An 18370-nucleotide genomic window follows, 5' to 3' on the forward strand; every position below is an offset into this window, starting at 1 on the left:
ATGGGATGTGGGCATTGCTGCCTAGAACAGCATTTATTGCCCATCCTAATTTCCCTTGAGAAGGTGGTGATCAGCTGCCTTCTTCAACTGTAAATACACCCACAGTGCTGTTAGTGAGGGAGTTTCAGGGTTTTGGCCTAGTGACAGTGAAGGAACAGCAATATATTTCCAAGTCAGGATGGTGAGTGACTTGGAGGGGAACTTCCAGGTGGTGGTACTCCCGTGCATCTGCTGCCCTTGTCTTTCGAGTTGGAAGTGGTCGTGGGGTGGAAGGTGCTATCTAAGGAGCCTTGGTGAGTTACCGCAGTGCATTTTATAGATGGCAAACACTACTGCCGCTGTTCGTCAGTGATGGAGGGAGTGAATGTTTGTGGATGGGGTGCCAATTAAGTAGCTGCTTTGTTGTGGATGGTGCCAAGCTTCTTGAGTTGTTGGAGCAGCACTCATCCAGGCAAGTGGAGAGTATTCCATCAGAATCCTGACCTGTGCCTTGTAGTTGGTGGATATGCTTTTGGAGTTGGGAGGTGAGCTACTTGACATGGGATTCCTAGCCTCTGACCTGCTCTTGTACCCACCATGTTTATATGGCTAGTCAAGTTCAGTTTCTGATCAATGGTAACCCCGAGGATTTGGAGGCTTCAGCAGTGGTAATGCCATTGCATGTCGAGAGGCAATGGTTAGATTCTCTCTTGTTGCGAATGGTAATTGCCCGCCACTTGTGTGGCGCAAATGTTACTTGCCACTTGTCAGCCCAAGCCTGGATATTGTCCAGGTCCTGCTGCATTTGGACATGGAGAGCTTCGGTATCTGAGGAGTTGCAAATAGCACTGAACATTGTGCAATCATCAGCGAACATCCCCACTTCTGATCTTATAATGGAAGGAAGGTCATTGATAAAGCAGCTGAAGATGGTTGGGTCAAGGACACCACCCTGAGGAACTCCTGCAGTGATGTCCTGGAACTGAGATGATTGACCTCCACACATGGTCAAATGCTGCCTTGATGTCAAGTGCAGTCATTCTCACCTCACCTCTGGAGTTCAGCTCCTTTGTCCATTTTTGAACCAAGGCTGTAATGAGGTCAGGGGCTGAGTGATCCTGGCGGAATCCAAACTTTAAGCAGGTTATTTCTAAGCAAGTGCCGCTTGATAGCACTGTTGATAACCCCTTCCATCGCTTTACTGATAAGAGAGTAGTTTGATGGGGTAGTAATTGGCCAAGTTAGATTTGTCCTGCTTTTTGTGGATGGGACATTCCTGGGCAATTTTCCACATTGTCTGGTGGTTGCCAGTGTTGTAGCTGTACTAGGACAATTTGGCTAGGGATGCAGCACGTTCTGGAGCGCAAGTCTTCAGTTCTATTGCCGGAATATTGTCAGGGCCCATAGCCTTTGCAGTATCCAGTGCCTTCAGCTGTTTCTTGGTATCACGTGGAGTGAACAGAATTGGCTGAAGACTGGCATCTGTCATGCTGGGGACCTCAGGAGGAGGCCGAGATGGATCATCCACTCGGCACTTCTGGCTGAAGATTCTTGCAAATGCTTCAGTCTTATCTTTTGCGATGATGTGCTGGGCTTCCCCATCATTGAGGATGAGGATATTTGTGGAGCCTCCTCCCCCAGTGAGTTGCTTAGTTGTCCACCACTATTCACATTAACTCTGTTTCTCGCTCCACAGATGCTGCTAGGCCAGATCAGATCAAGTAATGTGTCTTTCATAATCTCAGAATATCGTAAATCACATCATAGACAACGATCTAATTTTTGAAGTGCAATCACACGTGGCAGTCAAATTACGTATAAACAGCAAACAAAAGTTGCCAGATAATGACATTTTAATGAAATAAAACTAAGAATAATGAATGCATACCTGACGATGAAGACAAAAATTCTTGCTGTGTGGACTGAGCTTCCTTTCTCTTCACACCATTCTCATCTGAAATATATTTAAATAATATTCATCATATTTTGTTTCTTCTCCTTTTTGAAAAATTTTCCCTTGTTTACTTTAGACTTTTCAAAAGAACATAAAGGTTGGAGGAAACAATATATTAAACAAATGTTCATTGAAAATGAGAGGAAACATATCAAATAATAGTGTCCATGTCAACAGTTTTCATTACCAGCATATTCACAGAGTAAGGGAATGCACGGAGAGGAGACAACGCAGGAGGGAGACGTGGGCAGATTAAATAGTTGGGAACTTGGTTCACGTGGGAATTCGGTGCAGAGGGGGGGATAGAGGGGAAAGAGGTACTCCTTTTTCTACTTTTTTTTCAACCTCCAGCAGTAAGTGAATTTTCTTCCTTTTTCTCCAAGCTAGGAGAGTGCAACTTTCTACTACTTTAGCTGCAGAAATTATTAACTAATTGACTGGTTACATAAATAAGGTTCGACTGAAAAGGCAAGCCTAATGGTGTGCCAGTGTTGGATCTCCTCATCAATGGTGGCCTTTTGAGAGAGGTGACTGCCAAGGTACACAGAGTGCTCAACATATTACAGAGTCTCTCCTTCAACATATACGGGAGGTGGAATATTTGACTGATTAGGGATGGTATTTTATGCCCTCCCCCATGGCAAATTGGGAGGCGGGGAAGACATTTAATCCAGCAGGATGGTGATTGGTCCAGATCCTGACACCGTCTTGTCTCCACTCCGGTTAAGTCCACGGCAGCAAGGTCCATGGATGGCAGTAAATCACCCGCAGGTGGGCCTGTCGCCACATAGGGAATACCACAAGAGAATCTGTGCAGGTGCTTGACCTTTCCAATGAGAGGTTCCTCATTCAAAGGCACTCAGTGACTGATCGAGGAAACCAGCATCGGGGACGGGGGCGGGCAGTACAGGCCTCTCCTTGCTGCCAACTCCCTTTCCCACAACACCAACCCCGTGAAATCCCTCCCATCCTCACTTAACTGTGGACTGGGGCATTCTGCGATCCTGGGCCTCAAATGGGAGTATTTCCCACAGCAGCCACTGCATCCCCAGTGGCACTTCTAGGCAGATAGTACTTCCCGCCACAGGTTCCTGTTCCGCCAAATGATCTCTTACTTGCTTGATTGGCTTGCAATTTAGTGGGATTCCCCCAAAGAAGGCAGCATGGGTCTCTCACCAGCTTATCAGTCGGCGGCCAAGGCCCCCATCACCTCTATAAAGTTTCCAACCAGTTGTGGGTTAATATAGGAGTTTTGTTTTGACAATATTCAAGGACGGATCCAGTTTACTGTATGCAGATTTGAAGAGTCATAGAGCACAGCACAGAAACAGACCCTTCGGCCCATCTAGTCTGTGCCGGCCATCAAGCACCTATCTATTCTAATCCCATTTTCCAGCACTTGGCCTGTAGCCCTGTATGAGAGAGATGTTTCAAGTGCTCGTCTAAATACTTCTTAAATGTTGTGAGGGTTCCTGCCTCTACCACCCCCTCAGGCAGTGTGTTCCAGATTCCAACCATCCTCTGGGTGAGAAATTCTTTCCTCAGATCCCCTCTAAACCTCCTGCCCTTTACCTTAAATCTATGCTCCTGGTTATTGACACCTCCTCTAAAGGGAAAAGTTTCCTTCCTATCTACCCTATTTATGCCACTCATAATTTTGTATATCTCTATCAGATACCCCCTCAGCCTTCTCTGCTCTAAGGAAAACAACCCTAGCCTATCCAGTTTCTCTTCATGGCTGAAACGCTCCAGCCCAGGCAAGATCTTGGTGAATCTCCTCTGCACCCTCTCCAGAGCAATCGCATCTTTCCTATCGTGTGGCAACCAGAACTGCACACACTACTCCAGTTGTGGCCTAACTAGCATTTTATACAGCTCCAACATAACCTCCCTGCTCTTATATTCTATGCTTCAGCTAATAAAGGAAAGTATCCTATATGCCTTCTGAACCACCTTTTCTACCTGAGCTGCTGCCTTCAGGGATCTACGGACATGCACACCAAGGTCCGTCTGATCATCTATGCTTCCTAGGGTCCTACCAAGAGATCAAGGGTGGCTTGCTGCAGAGTGCGTGATGACACTGCAGATATCCCGAAACTACAGGTCATGTATCGATAGTCAGATTAGTTTTGGCATGGAGGCGACTGGGGTTAAAAAGTTTTCCATTGAGATGATATTGAATGCTGCCAGCAGAGGGCAGTTGAGCTTTGATGAGCTGAATAACGGCTGTCATGCAGATTGTCAACGATATGGGGATATCACACAGCCTTGTTTGGCCCAGGTCTGGATTTTGGAGGTATCTATTTCAAGTATCCCACTCATGCAGATGCAGTCATATCATCATGAGGCATTTTTTTCTGATTTTTAATTCATGGGATGTGGGCATTGCTGCCTAGAACAGCATTTATTGCCCATCCTAATTTCCCTTGAGAAGGTGGTGATCAGCTGCCTTCTTCAACTGTAAATACACCCACAGTGCTGTTAGTGAGGGAGTTTCAGGGTTTTGGCCTAGTGACAGTGAAGGAACAGCAATATATTTCCAAGTCAGGATGGTGAGTGACTTGGAGGGGAACTTCCAGGTGGTGGTACTCCCGTGCATCTGCTGCCCTTGTCTTTCGAGTTGGAAGTGGTCGTGGGGTGGAAGGTGCTATCTAAGGAGCCTTGGTGAGTTACCGCAGTGCATTTTATAGATGGCAAACACTACTGCCGCTGTTCGTCAGTGATGGAGGGAGTGAATGTTTGTGGATGGGGTGCCAATTAAGTAGCTGCTTTGTTGTGGATGGTGCCAAGCTTCTTGAGTTGTTGGAGCAGCACTCATCCAGGCAAGTGGAGAGTATTCCATCAGAATCCTGACCTGTGCCTTGTAGTTGGTGGATATGCTTTTGGAGTTGGGAGGTGAGCTACTTGACATGGGATTCCTAGCCTCTGACCTGCTCTTGTACCCACCATGTTTATATGGCTAGTCAAGTTCAGTTTCTGATCAATGGTAACCCCGAGGATTTGGAGGCTTCAGCAGTGGTAATGCCATTGCATGTCGAGAGGCAATGGTTAGATTCTCTCTTGTTGCGAATGGTAATTGCCCGCCACTTGTGTGGCGCAAATGTTACTTGCCACTTGTCAGCCCAAGCCTGGATATTGTCCAGGTCCTGCTGCATTTGGACATGGAGAGCTTCGGTATCTGAGGAGTTGCAAATAGCACTGAACATTGTGCAATCATCAGCGAACATCCCCACTTCTGATCTTATAATGGAAGGAAGGTCATTGATAAAGCAGCTGAAGATGGTTGGGTCAAGGACACCACCCTGAGGAACTCCTGCAGTGATGTCCTGGAACTGAGATGATTGACCTCCACACATGGTCAAATGCTGCCTTGATGTCAAGTGCAGTCATTCTCACCTCACCTCTGGAGTTCAGCTCCTTTGTCCATTTTTGAACCAAGGCTGTAATGAGGTCAGGGGCTGAGTGATCCTGGCGGAATCCAAACTTTAAGCAGGTTATTTCTAAGCAAGTGCCGCTTGATAGCACTGTTGATAACCCCTTCCATCGCTTTACTGATAAGAGAGTAGTTTGATGGGGTAGTAATTGGCCAAGTTAGATTTGTCCTGCTTTTTGTGGATGGGACATTCCTGGGCAATTTTCCACATTGTCTGGTGGTTGCCAGTGTTGTAGCTGTACTAGGACAATTTGGCTAGGGATGCAGCACGTTCTGGAGCGCAAGTCTTCAGTTCTATTGCCGGAATATTGTCAGGGCCCATAGCCTTTGCAGTATCCAGTGCCTTCAGCTGTTTCTTGGTATCACGTGGAGTGAACAGAATTGGCTGAAGACTGGCATCTGTCATGCTGGGGACCTCAGGAGGAGGCCGAGATGGATCATCCACTCGGCACTTCTGGCTGAAGATTCTTGCAAATGCTTCAGTCTTATCTTTTGCGATGATGTGCTGGGCTTCCCCATCATTGAGGATGAGGATATTTGTGGAGCCTCCTCCCCCAGTGAGTTGCTTAGTTGTCCACCACTATTCACATTAACTCTGTTTCTCGCTCCACAGATGCTGCTAGGCCAGATCAGATCAAGTAATGTGTCTTTCATAATCTCAGAATATCGTAAATCACATCATAGACAACGATCTAATTTTTGAAGTGCAATCACACGTGGCAGTCAAATTACGTATAAACAGCAAACAAAAGTTGCCAGATAATGACATTTTAATGAAATAAAACTAAGAATAATGAATGCATACCTGACGATGAAGACAAAAATTCTTGCTGTGTGGACTGAGTATCCTTTCTCTTCACACCATTCTCATCTGAAATATATTTAAATAATATTCATCATATTTTATTTCTTCTCTTTTTTGAAAAATTTTCCCTTGTTTACTTAAGACAAAAGAGCATAAAGGTTGGAGGAAATATATTAAACAAATGTTCATTGAAAATGAGAGGAAGCATATCAAATAATAGTGTCCATGTCAACAGTTTTCATTACTAGCATATTCACAGAGTAAGGGAATGCACGGAGAGGAGACACCGCAGGAGGGAGACGTGGGCAGATTAAATAGTTGGCAACTTGGCTCACATGGGAATTCGTTGCAGAGGGGGGAAAAAGAGGAAAGAGGTACTCCTTTTTCTACTTTTCTTTTAACCTCCAGTAGTAAGTGAATTTTCTTCCTTTTTCTCCAAGCTAGGAGAGTGCACCTTTCTACTACTTTAGCTGTATAAATTAACCGATTGACTAGTTACATAAGTAAGGTTCGACTGAAAAGGCAAGCCTAATGGTGTGCCGTGACTGCAGAATCTGAGAATCTGTGGAATGCACTGCAATCCCAGAGAACCATATCTGCAGTAACCGTCTGCAACTTGCACAACTTTGGCTCACGTGTTGCTGAGCTGGAGTTTGAGTTGCATACATTGTGAGGCATCAAGAAGGAGGGGATTTGTTCCAGGAGGCAGTTACACCCTTTAGGATAGGCAGAACTTTAGAGTTGGTCAACGGTCAGGGACAGGAGAGTGTGACTGCAAGTCAGGCAGGTATGGGAAATCAGCATGTAGTGTTGGAGGAGCATCAGTCCCAGACTTTGACCAACAGGTAGAGGTGCTTGCTACCTGTGCGGATGAGGAGAAGGACCGCAAGATGGATGAGCGGACTGGCCATGGCACAAGGGACAGAGCGTTTAACAAAAAACTATACATCAGCGAACAAGATCACTGCAGGGAATATAAGTATAAAATGAAATTAAAGGTTCTTTATCTGAATGCACGAAGCATCTGCGATAAGATAGATGAACTAGCAGCAAAAATACAGGTAAATGATTTAGAGCTAACGCCATTACAGGGACAAGGTTATAAGGTAATCAAGGTTGGGAAATAAATATTGCAGGGTAAACAATATTTTGGGAAGACAGACAAAAGGACATAGAGGACAGGTAGCACTGTTAGTAAGGGATGACATAAGGACATAAGTGAGAAAGAATCTGGCCACAGAAGATCATTGAGTAGAATCAATGTGGGTGGAAATTAGGAATAGCAAGAGTCATGAAACACTAGTGGGAGTAGTTTATAGGCCCCCTAACAGTAGTTACATGGTTGGACAGAGCATTAAACAAGAAATTATTTGAGATTGTTACAAAGGCAATAAGTATTTGTGGGGGGTTTTAATTTCTATATAGACTGGGACAATCACATTGGCAAGAGTGGTCCAGGAAATGAGCTTGTAGAAAGTTTTTGTGAAGTTTCTTAGAGCAGTACATTGTGAAACAGACTAGGGCTAAAGCTAACTTAGATCTAGTATTGTATAATGAAGCAGAGTTAATTCGTAATGTCACACTAAAAGGTCCACTGGGCAATATTGATCATAATACCACTGAATTCCCTGTTAAGTTTGAAAGTAGCATACTCCACGCACTACCAAGAATCTTAAACTTAAACAAAGCCAATTATATAGGTATAAGGGGAGAGTTGGGTAAAATAGACTCAAAGGTATGGAGTTAAATAAACAGTGCGAACCATTTAAAGAAACAATTCAAAATGTTCAACAAAAATACATTCCACTGAAAAATAAAAACTCAACAATAAAGACCCATCTGTGGCTCACTCAGGAAGTTAAGGATAGTGTTAGATTAAAAGGAGAGGCTTAAAATGTTGCAAAAACAGTAGCAAGTCTGAGGATTGGGAATGTTCGAGCATCATCAAAAAGTAGATAAAAAAGGAAAAAATAAAATGACAGTAACCTAGCCAGAAATATGAATAATCTTGCAATCTGTTTTTATATTTATATCACAAGGAGGAGAGTATCTAAATTAAATGCTGGTCCCCTAAAATCAGAGACACCAGCAATTACCATAGGGAATGAGGAAATGGCAGGGACAATGAACAAATATTTTTTGTGTCTTCACAACTCTTTGATCATCAACTTTCTACCAGAAAAAGACGGTAACACAACTTTCTGCCAGAAATAGATGGTAACACAACTTTCTACTAGAAATAGATGGTAACAGGGGCTAAAAAGAGTGAGAAAATTTTTAAAAATTAATATCAGCAGAGAAAAATGTATTGCAGAAACTTAAGGGACTAAAATCCGACAAATTTCCAGGGTCTAAAGGCCTACACCTTAGGGTTCTAAAAGAGATAGTTGCAGAGTTAGTGGATGTGCTAGCTGTAATTTTCCAAAATTACTTAAATTCAGAACGATCCCATCAGATTGGAAGTTGGTAAATGTTACACCGCTTTTCAAGAAAGGAAGAAGAAAGAAAACAGGGAACTACAGGCCAGTTAGCCTGAAATCAGTTGGTGGGAAAATGCTGGAATTTATTATTAAGAAAGTCTTAACGATGCATTTAGAAAAATATAGTATGGTTAGAACAAGTCAACATGGTTATCCTGAAGGGAAATCCTTTTTGACAAATTTATTAGAGTTTTTTCAAGATGTAACTAGTAGCACAGACAATGGGGAACAGTAGATTGGTATGTCTGAATTTCCAAAAGGCATTCGATAAGGTGTCACACAGAAGGCTAATAGGCAAGATAAGGGCTCATGGAGTTGCGGATAATATATTGGCATGGATTGCGGATTTGGTCAATGGACAGAAAGCAGAGAGTCAGCATAAACACGGTTTTTTCAAGTTGGCAGGCAGTGAGTAGTTCAGTGTCGCAAGGATCAGTGTTGGGGCGTCAGCTATTTATAATCTATAATAATGATTTAAGTGAAAAGACAGAGAGTAATGTATCTAAATTTGCAGCTGATACCAAACTAGGTTGAAAGGTAAGCTGTGGGGAGGACACAGAGAGACTGCAAAGAGATATAAGGCTGGTTAAGTGAGTGGGCAACAAGATGACAGATGGAGTATAATGTAGGGACATGTGAAGTTATTCACTTTGGTTGTAAGAATAGAAATTTAGAATATTTCTCAAAAGTTTGATGTTCAAAGAGGCTTTGGTATTCTTGTACAAGGAATGCAGAACGTTAGCATGCAGGAACAGCCAGCAATTAGGACCGCATGTTGGCCTTTATCACAAGGGCATTGGAGTACAGGGATAAAGAAGCCTTGCTACATTTCTTTAGGGTTTTGGTGAGACCACATCTTGAATACTGTGTGTAGTTTTGGTCACCACATTTCAGAAACGTAATACTTGCAATGGAGGTGCTACAGCAAAGGCTCTCTAAATAGGACAACCCTGACATCCCAGGGTCCAATGATGAGGCTTTGACTCATCAAAAGAAGCTAGGTTTGAAATGCTAAAAACGTAAATATGGCTGAAGTCTTAGAATGTGGGGTGAAGAGAATTTGCATTTTTAGATAAATCAGGGTAGTTTGAATTTCAAAGGAATGGTAGGGTGTTACACCTAGCCAGAGAAGCTAGGCCAAGCAGTGCACTTATTTTTCCCAAAAGTTACTGATAATATAAGCACCATGAAAAGGTTTATATTAAGAGAAAGGTAGAGTTCCAAAGGCATATGGAAACAATGGGATTTACATGAAAAAGGAGAAACTTGTATAAAGCAGAATGAGGCTATGTGTCAGGGAAGGAATTGTAAGATGTACCAGAAGTGTGAAAAGCCTCTAGTACTTGTGCATTAAGCCTGCTGTCCACAGAAACCAAAGCTGGGAAAAGCCACTTTGAATTCTACTGTCCAGGGTATTGTGTTGGCTTGCCTGGATCTGTTTAAATCTATATTTTTTTATCGCTGCTTTAATGGGGGTGTAACTGGAAGCCAGATTAATTAGGGGTTTAGGAGTTATCATAGTAGTAATTTGTAGATCTATATATGTGCTTGAAATGTTTTCTTTTTTTAATAAATGTTTACTTTAGTTTTCTAAAAATCTCTGATATCTTGGTAGACTTATTACTTCTGAATTCAGGGCACGCATCTCAAAATAAAATACAAATTGCAAAGCTGTTGTGACTGCGTGATCAAGTTTCACTCATGGATTTGATCCACCTGACACACATCATCTGCCACGTCATAACAGGGGGCACAAACATAGGTAAGGGGCCAATCATTTACGACTGTGATGAGGAGAAATTACTTCACTCAAAGGGTGGTGAATCATTGGAATTCTCTTCCCCAGAGCGTTGTGGATGCTCCATTGTTGAATACATTTAAGTCTCTAGTAGACAGTTTTTTGGTCACTCAGGGAATCAACGGATATGGGGAGCGGGAAAGTGGAGTTGAAGCTCAAGTTCAGCTATGATCATATTGAATGATGGAGCAGGTTCAACGAGCCATATGGTCTACTCCTGCTCCTATTTCTTGTGTTGTTATATTCTCTTCAACTTACTTCTAGAGTACCCTCTGTTTAGCAAAACTGACTACACTTCAGAATGAAATTCAGAGATGCAAAACAAATCACAGGTTTTTGGAAAGTAAATGGGGAATAAATTAGCTAACCCTGAAAAATGGTGTTTCGATCACGTACGCAATTACCCCACACTCACTGGCTGTGTTGCAGGAAGCAGGGGTAATTTGTAATGTCTACTCCTTTATATGATCGTTTTTGCAGCCAAACTACTTCCAGTGTACATTGGCTGCACGCATAAGTACAGGGCTCGATATCGCGAGTGTCCTGCACTTCTTAAAAGGCTGCCTGTACTTCTTATAGGAGAGGCCCACTATGACAGTGAGAAGTAGTAGGAAAATCATCTGAAAACTCAATCTATGATCTGATACATTGGCTGAACATGCCAAATTTTATGACTGCATTGGAGTCTTCGTGGAAGTGGTGGGGAGAAGGAGAGATGTCCTGTATCGGAATTGAGACAGAGGACCTGCTAGACAGATACTCCGGATGCAGTGGGAACAAACACATCGAGAGGTCAATGCAAGGAGTGTCACCTAACTACCAATGGTGTTTGTTTACCAATCAGTAGTCAACCTTTCAATTCATATGCTTTACCTTCTCCTTACATACTTTGCGTTGCTGCAAGTCTTGTAGTCACAGGTCACACCATATACATACCGGCAGCTATTCAACTATAACACCCACAACACTCATACTGCCAGGACACCTCTCTCTTCTTTACAGAGGGTGCTGCATTATACTAGAAGGCAGCAAAGATGTCGAGGAAAACATACACCCCTGCGTGTTTTCACCATATTATGATCCCAGACAGACCCCCAATTTTGTTATGATCCCAGTTGAGCACCACCCCCCCCACCAAATTTTGTTACAATCCAATTAGGGATCAGTAGCTTTTCTTTAAAAGTAGATGAAATTTGAAATTCCAGCTATTTACTAAGTGACCCCATCCACTCCAGCTTCTCAGGCCGCCAAGGGCGCTTCTGTCCTGAATAGCTAACCCTTATCAGGCCAGGGTCCTCCAGGCCACAGGCCACCGGAGGACATCTGCCAAGATCATTACAGACATCAGGACTGTGATGAAGTATAATAATTTTCATAATATTTTTCTGCTTTATTGTGAAGTGGGTTTATGGGGGTAAGTATAGTTGGGTCTGCGAATGATTTACTTACATTTGGAGTCAAGTAGGCTGCAAGTTTAAATCATCAAAAGTAGCTAGGTGCTCAACATGCGATTGTGTAAACATGATACGGTTTAGCATGTAAGGTGTGAAGGGAATTTGCATTTTTAGATAAATGAAGGGATATTTGGATTTCAAAGGGATCTTCATCGGTTTACAGCTAGCCAGATAAGCAAGGCTAAGGAACGAGTTATTTTTCCCAAAGGTTATATTGGCGAAGATACAGTTTCAAAGATATATGGAACAATAGAATTTACATATTAAAGAGAGAGAAATATATATAAAGGAGAATGAAAGGCTATGTGTCATAAGGTCAAGTAAGATCTAACAGGAGTGTATGAAATAGCCTTAATGAAGCCTCCAGCCAGTTGTGCATAAGTCTGCTATCCAACAAAACTGAAGTTGGGGAAAAGTCATTTGGAATTCCACTGTCAAGTGGGTATTGTGCTAACTTGCTGATTCTGTTTTAAATTTAAAATCTATTCTGGACCGTTGCTTTAAAGGGAGTGTAACTAAGGGTCAGGTTAATTTGGAATTTTGAGTTATTATAGTAGTAAGTAATTGTAAGTCTTATGTATATGTTTGAAATCTTTTATTTTGTTAATAAATATTTTAATTTAATTTTTAAAATCTCTAAACATCTTGTTGAACTTATTACTTTTCAATTCAGTGCACGCATCTCATAATAAATACAACTTGCAAAACCGTTGTGATAGCACGGCCAAGTTTCCCTTGTGGATTTGGTCCGCCTGACACACATCATCTGCCACATCATAACAGACGTAGCAGTCAGCAAGCTGCCTCCTCCTCTGCTATGGCTGTCGGGGCTGTACCCAGGAGTTAGGAAAGTTAAGAAAAATTGATGTCACTTTTGGGTCATGGGTGTGCTCGGCATGTAAAAAAATTGCACTTTTGTTAATACATTTGATAGTTATGTGAATGTTTTGCCTTCCTCCCACTCGGTGATAGTGTCCCACTGTTAGATTCACATTCCTGTGATGTCAACCTCAGTTGAACTAGTAATTGCATCCCTTGTGTGATGTCAGGGAGATGTGTTTAAATCTTTATTGGAAATGTGTGATGTAAGCGTTTCTAACCCTTCTTCCTCAAAGAACACCATTGAGCAAGGGCAAAACAAAAACAGAATGACCTGGAAAAACTCAGCAGGTCTGGCAGCATCAGCGGAGAAGAAAAGAGTTGACGTTTCTAGTCCTCATGACCCTTCAACAGAACTGGGACCAGTTCTGTTGAAGGGTCATGAGGACTCAAAACGTCAACTCTTTTCTTCTCCGCTGATGCTGCCAGACCTGCTGAGTTTTTCCAGGTCATTCTGTTTTTGTTTTGGATTTCCAGCATCCGCAGTTTTTTGTTTTTATCATTGAGCAAGGGCAACTCATCAGCATTGATAACCTAGCGGCATTTGTGTCTCCTCAGTGGCAGTGGCAGAAGACATGCACGGGGGGAGGGGATCCCTATGCGTGTCCACATCTCAGTCGCAGCAGTGTATGCATCAGTAGATGGCGGTGAAGCCTTCAAGTCTTCTCTCGCATCGCTCTTGTTCCTAAGTAGGTTCTCAGTTCCCAGAGTGAGCTCACTCACAGGGCTCCACGGTCCAAAGCAAAGATTATAGCAAGAGGCAAGTTTGAATGTGGGACCCATCTCGCTGCAAGTGGGTGGGCATCCCCTGAGTTGAAAGAAAATGGCATTGAGGGCTAGGAGAGATGCGGCCATATTCTCTCACTTGACTCTTCCTGGAACCTGTCAGCGATTAACATATCACAGGCATGTCTCCCACATCTTCCTTCCTCCATGGCGTGGTCACGCTCATACTGACCCTCAGCAGCCTCATGAGGTTCTTAGGCTTCCAGATCTTCATCCTCTGATGAGCTCTCATCCTCCTCCAGGTCATCCTCTGACAGGGGGTCACCTCTTTGCATAGCGGGATTATGAAGGGCGCAACACACTGCGATGATGTAGGAAACCCTGTCGAGAGTTTATTGTAGTGAGTCACCCGAGCATTCCAAGCATCTGAAATGCATCCTCAGAAGCCCTCTGGTCTGCTCGACAAGGGAGCATGTAGAGGTGAGCAGCGATGTATTTCTCCTCGAAACGACTCTGAGGGCGGCGCACCAGTGTCATCAGCCAGTGCTTCAGTGAGTAGCCCTTATCCCCAAACAGCCATCCCTGCAGATGTCATGGCCCCTCGAAAATCTCAGGCTCTTGGGAGTGACTCAGGATGTAGGAGTCATGGCAACTCCCAGAGTACCATGCACAAATGTGTAGTAAGTGCTTCCGATGATCGCACACCAGTTGTACATTGATGGAATGATAGCCCTTGCAGTTTATAAACATTAGGGCCTGATGCCACCAAGTTCATTTAGCCACATGGATGCAGTCTATTGCACCCTGCACCCTTGGGAAACCTGACATGGCAGCAAAGTCGGTGAATCTCGCAGCCTGGCTATCTTCGTCCAGAGCAAACATAATGATGGGCCTTCCTGTAAAGGGCATATTTTATGCATCGATGTGTTGCGAACTGAAAGATGCCACATAGGTCACCTGTTGATCCTTAGAAAGAACCAGTGGCCAAGAAATTGAGTGCAGCGGTCACCTTCAAAGCCACTGGTAGGAGATACCCTCCAACTCCGTGTGGCATAAGGTCTCCATGAAGCATGTGGCATATGATGTACCAAATATCGGGACAAGCGCAGACGTGCACAGCATTGCCTGTCACTCATTTGTAAATAGGAGACTCTTGGACGACAAACCCTAGGTCTGTTGAGTCTGGGTCTCTCCTCCTGACACTCCTATTAATGTTGTGGCTCCACTTGACCATGTCCCTCCTGCTGGAGCTGCTCACTGAGTCACCTCTCCCTCCTTCACCTCCTCCATTGCATTGGGACCCTGACACCGGCAGCATTGAGCCCTGGATCCATATCTGCTTTTGCCTTCTCTCTGAAAGGAAACATTGAAGACATTAATGATTCAAGGGGCAAGAAAGCGAGACTCAGAAGATATCACATTTGGAGACTGTAAGGGTCCATAATTTTTCCTGCCCTACTTGCATGGTGGCTGATGCCGCATTGTTCCTGGGACACTAGCACACGCATTGAGGTGACCAAGATGGCATGGCAAATGTAACATCTTGAGTTTAAGTGAGATGAGTGACCCAACCTAGCTCTGTGCTCCAATCTCTGATGTGGCATATTAATGACTAATCAGTTGCTCATGGTCAATGAGTGGATACCCTTTGACCCATTGGGAGAGTCACATCTGGTGAACATGTGACAGGCCTTCATTGATGGAATGCCATATATGATACAGCTGTGCCTTCTTCGCTATTGCCTGCATTCCTAAATTCTACATTCCTATGTGTTACTCTTGAGATGCAACGACTGTGATGTGTAGCCAGTATTCTGAGTAGCCCTTTAACAGTGCTAATGAAGCCATTGGCTTTAAGTAGCTTTCATCACATAGAAGTCTCCCTCCTTTCTTTCTAAGCAGATTCCTGCTCACTCCTGTGGCAACAAGAGGTTAGAGGGTGACCTCAGAAAGGCCCCCATCGTGTTCCTTCCCTCTCACTGCCATTCCACTGCCTTCCCTCCCCATTGCCCCCATCGTGTTCGCCCTTTCTTCTCACTGCCATTCCACTGCCTTCCCTACCCATTTTCCCCATTGTGTTCATCAATCCAACCCTCACCTTAGCGCCCACCCTGATTGAAATGCTAATCTCAGAAAGTGGAGGTCTGCATGAGTACCACAGCACAGTGGTGTTGCTCGGGACAATGAAAGCAAAGAGAAGGAGCAGTCCAACCCTACAGCCCCAGCAGAGTGGCATTCATGGCAACAAGATCGGTGCAGTGCTACGGCAGATGTCTTCCACTCACCTCGAAGTTACCAGTGAACTGAGGTCTGACTTGTTCACACCACCCTTTTTCAAACGGGTTTGAGACTGACGTAATTTCCCGCTGGCGTGACGGAAGATTGGAAGGCGAGGCAAGATTCCAGCAAGCAGCTGTTTTAATGAGCATTCACGACATGCTAATGAATGTAAATGGCGTTCATGCCACTAGTCGGTGGGATAACCAACCCGCCATGAACACACCGTCGGGAGAATTGCAACTTGCTTTTACGACGGTGGATTTGCAACTTTTTGCCTGCCACTGGATTCTCCACTCCCACCCACCACGAAACCGGCCACGGGAAGAATGGGAAGGGAAAATTCCACCCTTTGTGTCCGTCTTCACTAAGGAAAATACAAGAAATCTCCCAGAATTAGAGATCCAAGGGACTCGGGAGAATAAGGAATTGAAGGAAATTAGTGTTAGTAAGAAGGTTATGTTGGAGAAATTACTAGAACTGAAGGTCAATAAGTCCCCGGAACCTGGTATTTTACGTCCCAGAGCGTTGAAAGAGATAGCTATGGAGATAGTGGATGCAATGATGATCATCTTCTGTAGATTCTGGAACGGTTCCTGCAGATTGGAAGGTAGCAAATGTCACCCCACTATTTAAGGAAGGGAGTGAGAAAACAGATCAGTTAGACTTATATCAATGGTCGGGAAAATGCTAGAATCAATTATAAAGGATGTGATAAGTGGACACTTGGATAATAGTGATCTGAATGGGCAGTCAACATGAATTTATGAATGGGAAATAATGTTTGACGAACCTGTTGGAGTTTTTTGTGGATGTTACTAACAGAATTGATAAAGGGGAGAAAGTGGGCATAGAATGCTTGAATTTTCAAATGGCTTTTGACAAAGTCCCCACAGGAGGTTGGTTAACAAAATTAGAGCACAGGGGCAGGAGGTAATATGCTTGCATGGATTAAGGATTGGCTAACAGGAAGAAACAGATCATTTTCACTTTAACAGGCTGAGAATAGTGGGGCACCATAACTATCAGTACTTGGGCCCCAGCTGTTCACAATATATATCAATGATTTGAATGTGGGGACCAAATGTAATATTTCCAAGTTCGCAGATGACACAAAGCTAGGTGGGAATGTTTGTTGTGAGGAAGATGCAAAGCGGCTTCAAGAGGATTTAGACAGACTTAATGAGTGGGCAAGAACATGGCAGATGGAATATAATGTGGGAAAAATGTGAAGTTATCCACTTAGGTAGAAGGAACAGATATGTAGAGTATTTTTTAAATAGTAAAAGATTAGAAAGTATAGATGTACAAAGGGACCTGGGTGTCCTCGTCAATAAGTCACTGCAGGCTAACATGCAGGAGTAGCAAGCAATTAGGAAGGTTAATGGTATATTAGCCATTATCGCAAGAAGATTTGAGTATAGGAGTAACAAAATCCTGCTTCAATTGTATAGAACCATGGTTAGACTGCACCTGGAGTACTGTGTGCAGTTTTGGTCCCCTTACCTTAAGGAGGATATTATTGCCATAGAGATTGAGGAAACTGGGTCTGTATTCTCTAGTGTTTTGAAGAATGAGGGGTGATCTCATTGGGGATAGACAGGGCGAATGCAGGTAAGATGTTTCCCCTGGTTGGGGAGTCTAGAACCAGGGGCCACAATTCCAGAATAACAGGAAAGCCACTTAGGACCGAGATGAGGAGAACTTTATTTTTACTCAAGAGGGCTATAAATCTTTGGAATTCTGTACCCTACAGGGCTGTGGAAGTTCAGTCACTGAATGTTTTTTCTTATTCGTTCATGGGATGTGGCGTCGCTGGCTAGATCAGTATTTATTGCCAATCCCTAATTGCCCTTGAGAAGATGATGGTGAGCTGCCTTCTTGAACTGCTGCAGTCCATGTGGTGTAGGTACACCAACAGTGCTGTTAGAGAGGGAGTTCCAGTATTTCGACCCAGCGACATTGAAGGAACGGCGATATATTTCCAAGTCAGGATGGTGAGTGATTTGGTGGGGAACTTCCAGGTGGTGGTGTACTCATCTGTATGCTGCCCTTGTCCTTCTGAATGTAGTGGTTGTGGGTTTAGAAGGTGCTGTCTAAGAAGGCTTGGTGAGTTCAAAGTAGAGATTGACAGATTTCTAAATACCAATGACATAAAGGGATACGGGGATAGTGTGGGAAAAAGGCATTGAAGTGGATGATCAGCCATGATTGTATTGAATGGTGGAGCAGGCTCAACAGGCTGAATGGCCTACTCCTATTACTATGTTCCTATCAGCAGAGAAAAAAGTATTAGAGAAAATTATGAGACTAAAATCTAACGAATCCCCAGAACGGATGGCCCACACCCTAAGGTTCTAAAAAAGATAGCCACAGAGACATGACATGGCTATGATTTTCCAAAATTCCTTAGATTCTAGAATGGTCCCACCTGGCTGGAAGTTGGCAAATGTAACACCGCTTTTCAATAAAGGAGGGAGAAAGAAAACAAGGAACTTCAGGCCGGTTAGCCTAACATCAGCCATTGGGAAAACACTGAAATCTATTATTAAGGAAGTCTTAACAATGCACTTAGAAAAATATAG

At 43.6% G+C, this 18370-nt stretch overlaps 1 protein-coding gene across 1 annotated transcript in view; it reads right to left on the bottom strand.

Moving 5' to 3' along the window:
* LOC144687792 (uncharacterized) overlaps window positions 1–18370 on the bottom strand; it is a 270728-nt gene that overhangs the window by 192699 nt on the left and 59659 nt on the right. Inside the window, exon 6 of the mRNA XM_078554296.1 lies at window positions 6172–6237. Within this exon, the coding sequence (XP_078410422.1) occupies window positions 6172–6237 (66 nt within the window). The remainder of the gene's footprint in view (window positions 1–6171; window positions 6238–18370) is intronic.

The sequence above is a fragment of the Cetorhinus maximus genome, chromosome 12 (genome assembly GCF_964194155.1).
Source record: "Cetorhinus maximus chromosome 12, sCetMax3.hap1.1, whole genome shotgun sequence".
Classification (NCBI taxonomy): Eukaryota; Metazoa; Chordata; class Chondrichthyes; order Lamniformes; family Cetorhinidae; genus Cetorhinus; species Cetorhinus maximus.